Consider the following 9,821-nt stretch of genomic DNA (forward strand, 5'->3'; position numbering starts at 1 on the left):
AACGTACACATGATTAATTTGCACGTTAACTAATCCTCAAATTTCGTCAAGTATATTAATACGGAATACGTCTAAAGAAGAGGCGCTGGCATCATACAATTTGTGGGTTAATCGGTATTGCCAACGTTAATATGTGTATAGCTTGTTTTGTTTGTGCTCCTCGGAAAGATCGTGTGCAAGGTTTTAAAAGTCGATTTAATTGACTTGTTTATTGGAGATTTTTATGTTCCATGTGATGAAGATACTATTGATTGCCATCAGTAAATCATAAGTCGCGTAAAAACGTAGTTATTTTAATGTCCACTCTCAAATATGGCTAGAAGGTAAGATTAGTCGGAACTGTGAATTTCGACAATGAGCAAGTATACTAGTGATTCCGATTCCTCCGGAAATGATTCCTATCACCGCAGAAAGAAAAATTCAGGAAGAAATAAAGGAAGGTTTGTGTTCAACAGTTGAATATTAGAATTTTAGTGCCTCCATTGAATATTGCTACTTTTGAATGTGACACATTTTCTCTGAACATCCTCTAAGGTAGGCATGCCTATCATGATAGAAACAGCAAAAAATCCGGATAGATGCACACTGTTTTTACTGGTGTTTCCGCACTGCTTTGCCTTTGCATAATTCTTTTGCGTCCATCAGATCTATGCACACATCCTCATTTGTCCAAAAGACATGGTACTCAGCTTATTTAGAGTCTATGTGACCGTCTTCATCAATGAATTTCTCAGTCCAACTGTCAAGCCGTTTACTCTTCACTCTTCTGTTGGCTCATTCGACTCATTTCCATTATGATAAATATGATCTAACCGGCGTGGCGTACGTCATTAATAACTGGCAATTTTAAGTGCATCCAATGTATATGTTTCCATGGCATGCTCTTTCCGACCTTTACTTCGGTAAACTCCCAAGTACCTCATACACACACACCCGATATAATGGAAATTTACTCCTATCTGCCACCCCATGTTTTACTGTTTACAATAATGTGGATACCCGTTACCTTGCTATTATTGCAGCGTTTGACATGCATCCATTTGTTTACGTTATGCGTAAGCATACTGCCAACGGAGTCTCTTCCTATATCCTCACCTTTTTTATTTATGTTTTGCTAATATATACAAATGCATCCACTCCTTTGTTTACTTCGCCCATTCTCCCATGTTGCAATCATCTTCTCTCATACCCATTTTTACCCAGATCTAGGAGTACATCGGAATCGAGTAGTTCAGGAAGTAGACATTCTACTGCAAGAAAGCGTTCACGAAAGAAAAGGAAATGTAAGAGCCGTCGTTCCCGAAGTCGGGATAGGAAAGTAAAATCAAGCAGGTACATTGAAGTTCTTGTATTATCTCATATCCCAGTCAAGTGCTTTTTCTTTGTGTTGCAGTACATTGGGTACTGAAATTGAAATGTCTTGTCACAGGAGTCGCCATAACCGCAGTGGTGATGACAGATCGAGGAGCAGCTTGAGGTCCAAGTCATGGTCCAGATCAAGATCTAACTCGAAATCCAGGTCAACTTCCCCAACCAGCGGTAAGCGGTTCAAGAATTACAAAAGGTAAGATCAGTAATTTAATCATTCAAAATTATCAAATTAATATGCCGTTGTCATTAATTTGAACTATACAATGGCCATGTCATGATAGATTATCATGAGATAATTTTCACTTCTATATATTCACATCATTGATAGCTTGAAACGCATTAACGAATTTTAAAATGTGCAGGTTATACATTCCTTGTGTTGTATCACCATAAAGTTCAACTTAGCTCTTTCTCTTCTTACAAAAACTCTTGTACTTCTCATGCATACATATGTCACTCATTATGTATTAATGAGTAGCTGTGTAAAAAATTAGGAAATTCTGCAACATGGGTAACTTAAGATTAATGGTTGGGAATTGTCGAGAACCCCCAGTTGCATGGATCTCTGCTCTTCTAAATAAATTGTGTCAAAAATGTTTTCAGGCTGAAATTGTGATAAGCTAATTGGCTCTTGGAGAACTTAAGTTTGTGGAGGAGATGTGATAAGTTCTATTTGTGTGCTTTGTGGATAAAATATGGAGCTGCTTCTTGCGAAGCAGGGTATCACAATGAAAACATGCTGCATGCACCAATGTGTGCAACTCTGCATGCAGCAAAGTGTGGGGCCCTGAATTCTGTACAAATGCTTGTTTGCAGGTCCCCATCATCTGGATCCCAGGACTCACACAACCGCAATGAATTTAAGAGCAGTGCAAGAGTGCCTTCCCTCAGGGAGGCGGCATTAAGCTCATCAAGTGGTGCCGCAGGTCGGGGCAGCAGCGAGGACCAGATGAGCGCCAAGTTACAAGCAGCCAAGCGGGCCGCACAGACAGCGGACCAGCTTCTCCGCCAGCAGGGAGTCCTCTTGCCATCGCCACAACTCCCCACTAGCAGCTACAACACATCAGCCAAACCACTAGCATCGAGCAATCTAAGCAGAAGTAAGCACCATCTTTGAGTGGCTGTAGTTATTGGGGGAGATTTAGGACACCTAAGGTCATTGGTACCATTGAGTGGGGTTAGGACGTTCAGAAGGATGGAGGGATGAAACCCAGTGTATGTATTAGCCAAGCATATTTTAGCCAGAGGTGTCAAGGAGTCACAAATTTAAAGTCACCTTCAACGGACAGCAAACTCCACTTGAAGTGCTCTCCACATAAAACCCGAAGTAGGGATCGCGACTCCACTGAAAGATCCTCTCACATTCAGGATTTGAACGTAGGCCCTCAAGGTGGAAAGCATAAAGTAGCCATCACACCATCTTGACCCCATCATCTTCCACTTTCCACACTGGGGTTCAAGAACTGTTATAGAATGCTGGTAAAATATTGTGTGGGGGATAACCTTATGGAATAGCTACCCAATGTGTCAGGTTGTGTGCAAATGGTCAATACTGATATTTAGTGGGTTTTCTGATAAAATTGAGTTTTGACATATTAAAGAAAGCGGTATCCTTTGTCAGCAATCTCCAAAAACCCACAAAACACCTGCCAAGTGCACTTTTCTTTTGTTGCTGGCATTGGGCCTAGCCATGTTGAAACAAACACCAGTAATCCTTTTGCTGAAGTTAGCAACACTGGCCCCAGATGGGGTTGGGTGGGTAATCGCCATATTTATTACTTTGGTGCAGCTCTGGTTACTGTCTACAAGTACTATGTAGGAGAAACATTGGCCTTTACAATGGACCTCGAGTGCATCAGGACTCCTGTCGAAGAACGCCTCAGCAAAAAACAATGTCTGTACTCATACTGTGGTGGTATTCTACTGTTAGGTTTCAAATAAACACAGAGTAACTACCACTACATTTCTAAGCTTTTCCTGGAAGAACACTTCCTGACACTGCAATGGACCCCTCGTCATTTCTGTGTACTTTCCCCATCCCATTATTCTATCCAACGTCCCTATCCCATTCCTTCCCCCATCTGTCACTGTCTTCAACATCCCGTTCCCAATCAAAATGCTTTGAATCCATCTTTCTTGTCTCTTTTTGATTTCTTCGATCAATCCTCTTTCCTCCTCCAACACGCCATTCACTTCCTCATTTGTTTCCCTTTCCGTCCGCCTGACCATCTCCACACACACAGTTCAAAAGGCTCCAATCCATGCCTGTCATCCTGCTTCAGTTACCATGTTTCTGCGCCATACCAAACCACACTCCTTAACAAATTTTAATGAGACTTTTGTTAACTCAACGTCCCTGAACACAATTTTCCTTCTCCTTGTGAAACCTTAGTTGCCTAACGTAATTCTTTGTCGTTTGTCCCAACTACTACGACCATTTCAGTAGAAAACACTTCTGAAAGAAAACTGTTAAGCTGTTCCACATGCTCTAGTTTATGAATTCAAATTTTAATATTTAACTTAGCTTTCCTCTTTTTCAAAAATGGAATAACCTTTGTTTTGTGTACATTTACTCTCATCCGATACCTATATCACTGGCTGACAACAGATTGATCATTCCCAAACCTGATTTTATGAATTTTCTCCTTCTCCTCCTATTTTTTGCAATATTTTTATTAATTCCTCCAAATTTACTCTATCAACACCTTGATATCTATGAAACAAACAAATTCATCCTGATTGTGTTCTATGTTCCTCTCTGTTAGTGACCTCATTATTCCATTGCATCATATGTGCTTCTCCCATTCCTGAACTCATGAATTTTATCCATTCCCATGGCCTTATTTGATTTCAAGTGTCCTCATGCCCTGTCTATCTTGCGATCAAGTATGTCTGGACTGAAGCTATCCTCATTTAAGTCAAATTCTATTTATATGTGAATCCTTGCTGGCCTAAAGTCTTCTCCATATAGTTCCTTTATCTGTTCATTCCATCTCCCTTGAATCTTTCCTGGTTCAATTGATAGCTTGCCAATTATCTAAATATCTTTGATTGTTTGCTCAGATTCATCTTCAGCACACCGAATTCACCCCTCATTTGTAAACTCTCCATATCCCAGAACCAAACTTCTTTCACCCAATTAGTTCCACCTCAGTTTATTATTCATTTCATGAAGGATCCATGCTGCTTCCGGGAATTAACATCGCGTAGGTGTGTTGATGGGCAATTGCTTTGACCCCCAGTCCTGGAGGGGTCTTCAGGTCAAAGTGATCTGCATCGCAATTTGGCAGCTATATATAGGAGATACTGACTGGGCCAGAGCTCTCTGATTGGTGGTGATTAGGAATCAACCTTTCCCATGTGGAAGTCTGGATGTAGCTGCCCTAACAGTTGAAATTGTTGGGATTCTTCATTATATCTACCGCTTCTCTTATGAGTCTCGGGAAATAATGCCTCTCTCTTGCCAGCGCTTTAGTTTGGTCGAACTTAATCATGTGTCCAGGTTCCGACCACATATGCTTAGCAATTGCCGATAGTCGGCTCTGTTTTCTCTCTGGGGCCCTTTGGTGCTCCTTGGTCCTGCATCTAATGGACCTTCCTGTTTGGCCAATGTAGGATTTGCCACGTGTGCACTTGATCTCATATACGCTTTCGCGCGTGGGATCTGGGATTCGATCCTTTTGCTCAGAGATGATGTCACTGATTTTTCTTGCTGTGGAAAGCCTAATTGTTACATTATGTTTCCGTAGGAGCTTACTTATTTTTTTTGCCATTCTGGCAACATACGGGATGGCAGCATATGTCATCGGTTTATCTTTTACAGAGCTTCCACTCGCTTTGTTTCTTGGCCAGAATCATATCTTCCACCAACTCCTTTCTTTTTTGGACCATGTGTTCCGGGTATCCGTTTTCCCCCGGCGCTGAGATCAGGTAACTCTTTTCTGATGTGAGCGATTCAGCGTCTGAGATGGTGTAGGCATGATGAAGTAGTGTGATTTACTTGTGAGGTCTTCTGGGCGGGATGGTGGTGTGATTGGGCATCTAAATACAGGTTGTTATGGGTTTTCTTGCGGTATACAGCATGGCCAAGACTGCCATTAGGTTTTCTGCTCACCAACACATCTAGAGAGGACAGAATACCATTCTGTTCAATTTCCATGGTGAACTCTATGGCAGGATATTGCTAATTTAAGTGTTTCAGGAACAATTCTAGTTCTTCCCTCCCATGTGGCCAGATGGCAAAGGTGTCATTGACATAACAGATCCAAAGAGGTATCTTTGGGTATGGGTTTTCTTGACCTTTCACCTGATTCCTACCACTAGCCCCTTCTGGCATGGGGGACCCTCACGGGAGCATGTATCTCATTACCCCCAGCATAACGGCTCTAGGGATCATCAGACACTCAAGACCTTCAGTCCATTGCCACCTGTCCCCCTCACAACTGAAGGTGTTCTTGTCCTGTTGCCTTATCATGGAGAGAATGGATCACATTGCCGTTTTATCATAATCATTTGCCCAAACATTGTCCTGCCGTCATGTTTGATTTATTTTGTGTTACGTAGATAATCTTGTGGGTAGTAGTAGAGTAGTATTTAGGGGAGGCGACTGACAGCTGCGGTCATTTGCACCATAGGGGATGGACAGGAAAGGAAAGGGTGGAGAGAAACCCGGCGTCGGCATTAGCCTACTCTTTATGAAAGGCATCAAGGGGTCCGCAGTTTAACGTCCCATCCGACGGACGGCGTACTCACTCAAAGTGCCCTCCACAAAGCACCTCAAGTAGGGATCGAGATACCTCTGAAAAATATTCAACACCGCTGGGATTTGAACCCGGGCCTTCTGGGGTGGAAGCCAGTACGTTAGCCCCCGCACCATTTCGATCCCCTTGATCATCTTATTCTCTAGTTTTTTCCAATTAAATTGTGAGCCCTAAGGTGTCAAATGGCAGTTACCTTCACAATGTTTTCCATTTCAGATATTAATGTTTCGGAGCACACGGACCCTGGGGCCTTGGATGAGATCAATGCACCTGGATTTGTGCAGCGAACTTTTGTCTCGAATGGAAGGGTCGAGACAAGCTCGGAGCAAGCTGCGGATATCATTTCCTCTGTTGTAGCCAATACCCTGGCCAGCAAAGTAGATCCCTCTTCTGAAAAGGACTCATTAATTCATCCAAATGTTAGTACTCTCTGGGTTCATCTTGTGCAAATTATTTCGTGCTTGAATTGAAGCATGGCCACCCAGTGCACATTGCGTGGCCCCTCCAATCTTCACTCCTCCTCAATCACTTCCTTTTTTTGCCTGTTGCACCCCCCCCCCTCCCTCCCTCCCTCTCTGCCCGTTATTCTCTGCACTGTTGTCGTTTGACTTTTCCATTAATTATGGAAGTGTATCCTTAAATGTGGTCAGCTATTCTTTAAAATAGCATATCAAAGTTCTGGAGAGATATAATAACTGTAAAACTAATGAAAAACTTGTGATAATAATAATCAAGTCCCATCAAAGAAAATATAGGGCAAGTCAGAGAACAAACAATCACCTGTTTCAGTTTTCCGAAGAGTCCAGAAATTCTCCCACACTATCAAAGCATTTATCTATCAGAAAATGATAATCTCAAGAAAGAAGATCCTAAGGCCAATAAAAATAATTAAGAAGAAACTCCTATACCGGTATTTCGGTCACACAGGTGACCATCAAGTTGAGGTCACGTGGGAAGGAGTGGGGGAAGAGTGGCGGATATTAGGAGGGGGCTGTCTGTTTCTGAAATGACTAACAAAATTAAAAAGTGAACTGTTGATGATGCCTCAACAAACAACAAACTCCCCCCCACCTACGGACCATCACTTAACCCCTCCCCCCTTGCCCCTCCAGGTATATATACCTCACCCCCCCCCCCCCCCCCCCCGACCTGAACACCCACTTGACTTTGGACGGTGCCTGTGCACATTCCTCTTCTTAGTTCAAGTGCCCTATTTGATTTTCTCCCCGTTGATGGTCACCTGTGTGACCGAAATACCGGTATAGGAGTTTCTTCTTAATTATTTTTATTGGCCTTAGGATCTTCTTTCTTGAGATTATTACTTTAACAGCCAATAGCTCCACATCTTCCATTTTTTATCAGAAAATGCTTGAAATATTTGTTAAATGTACCTCTAGAAGGAGCAGATTTTATGCCTGGTGGCAGATAGTTGAAAATGTTGACGGCCACATGAAAGGGACTCTTATTATGCATAGCAGAGTGGCAGAGTAAATGTACATCGACACTATGTTGAGTATTATAATGCCCTTGTACTAGGGCATTGGTGATTGGTTGTTTCATATTATCCTTAGCATCATGCATAAGTAATAAATATACATACAAGGTACAGATAGAATTTTAAATTCTTTTAAATAAGGTTTGCCATGAGGGTATTTTCGCAGTGTATCTAATGCATCTTATTTTTATTATATGGGTAAATTACACTTTTTTCATTGTGGTTCTGTTTTGGTTCATAGCTATGGCTTTTGGTTTTGGTTCCAATAGTTTTGGGAAATGGGTGAGTGTTTAGCTAATCACCCTCAAAGAAATTATCACCTCTCTAAGTCATACATTTGGTTTAGGAGAAGTGTCATGTTTTAATGTTTTGCATGCAATCTTTTTGTTTTATTAATTGCCAAAACTAAAAGGCAATTATACAAAATTTATAGTCACCCATGTATCGCCCTATAATTTTTTTATTGAAAGAGTCTGATCAATTTAAATAATATTTCCTTAAGCCATAAATCACCCCTTATGGCTTGGAAAAATATTATTTCAATTAGTCAGTCTGAAAAAGGCCATGAGAAGCTCCAATGTATCCATTCCCTTGAAAGTGTGTATTGAGAAACATTTTTAAGTTTAGTCGATTCTATTCTCAATCATTTTAAAGGTGTGATTTTAAATTTCAGTTATTAGTCAACTCGCAAGTGAAGATGGACAAATGGGTAAAGAAGCTTTTCAGCCTACGACAGAAAGCCATAAATGGCGAGCCTTTGGTGTAAATTTTGCCATGGGGACGGACACAACATCGTTCATAGCAGGACATACTGATTGTCTCTCATCATCTGAGTTGTAAAAAGAAATACAGAGGTATTCTTATATTTCTAAAATATAACAACATTCAACAGCTTTATGAAACCTAATATCTTGAATAAATTGTCCAAAACAACCTATAGTGTTTCCTTTATTTGATTGAATGGGTACGGTCCATGGTTTCTGAATAGAGTCTATTCCATTTGACACCTTCAGAGTTTTGAGGTGAGCTTAAAAACTTGGTTTAGATGGTAATGTAAACTTAAAACTTCCATTAAGGAAAAGCAAGGGAAAAACTTGGGGGCAGTAACTGGGACTAAGTCCGAATGAGGATTCATGAACTCACCTTAATGCTACTCGGCAAGAAGAAATTGTGAATATTAGTTGAGAGGAACACCCTGTCAGAAGAATTCTGCTGACCCTGTTAAGTGATGTCCTTGTGAAGCTCATTTTGATTTCATGATTTTCTTTTAATCTTCTTTCTTTGGAAATGCGATTCTGAGGTGAATGGTTAGAGAGGAGTGATTTTTGATAAATTTATCGATTGCTTCATGCAGTTGGATCATTCAGCAAATTCGCAATAATCATTCCAGGGGCTTGTTTGTCATCTAGGGGTAAGGTTTACACCCCCCCCCCCCCATCGTGCATCTTATGGGCTGCGAAATATGTTCTATGCATTTGACTGTTTTCTGGAACATATTTTGAATTTACAAAGATGCCTACGGTACAAATGTAATGCAAGGAGTTTGTTGAAATTTATTTGGGGCCATACCCTTCCTTCACAGGGCAAAAATTTTATTTGGTAGTCCCTTGTTAATCAATAGTAAAAGAATTAAGTAATTGATGTTCCACTTAAATTTTAACATAAAAGGACCCAGGTTTTGATGCACATTGGCATCGCCAGGGAATACAGAAGAAATTGCGCCAATCACAAATGGATTGTCATTCATAGGGGAGTAGGTTCAAGATTGGAAGCCTGTTGGGATGTGGAACAGATGAAAAAGATTGTTTGAGGTGGAGTTAGCGGGAATAACACAGAATGCTGTTGAATCTTGGGATCGAAGCTTCTTGAAATTTCTCCCTTGGGAGCACTGGATGTTAGCTTTGGAAACAGATAACATTTATGAAAAAATGCAAAGAGGGATGGGCTTCTGAGCAATATGAATGAATAATATCCCTAAGGAATAACGTTCGTGGGAAAATGCATGGAAGGGATTTTTTTGGAAATATACAAGAATTTATGAGAAAAAATTATCCCCAGAGAATTTCTCTTGGCCAATTCTGATCCTACTCCAGAGAAGTATGTAGCCATAAGTGAGGACTATAGGTCAATAAGTTAAATTTCACATTCAGCGAAAGTAGTTTTGATAATCATCAATTGAAGTTAACAAAATAATT

The 9,821-nt window shown here is 40.8% G+C and overlaps 1 protein-coding gene across 1 annotated transcript; it reads left to right on the forward strand.

The window, feature by feature from the left end:
• The first annotated feature begins 97 nt into the window (after positions 1-97).
• LOC139698751 (serine/Arginine-related protein 53-like) lies at positions 98-8,559 on the forward strand. The gene is made up of 6 exons (XM_071597657.1): positions 98-440; positions 1,204-1,332; positions 1,430-1,564; positions 2,188-2,471; positions 6,348-6,550; positions 8,300-8,559. The coding sequence occupies exons 1-6, from the start codon at positions 355-357 to the stop codon at positions 8,390-8,392; spliced, it is 930 nt and encodes a 309-aa protein (XP_071453758.1). The 5' UTR covers positions 98-354; the 3' UTR covers positions 8,393-8,559.
• The last annotated feature ends 1,262 nt before the right edge of the window (positions 8,560-9,821 follow it).

The sequence above is a fragment of the Hetaerina americana genome, unplaced genomic scaffold (assembly GCF_022747635.1).
Source record: "Hetaerina americana unplaced genomic scaffold, ioHetAmer1.1.p SCAF_9, whole genome shotgun sequence".
Lineage (NCBI taxonomy): Eukaryota > Metazoa > Arthropoda > Insecta > Odonata > Calopterygidae > Hetaerina > Hetaerina americana.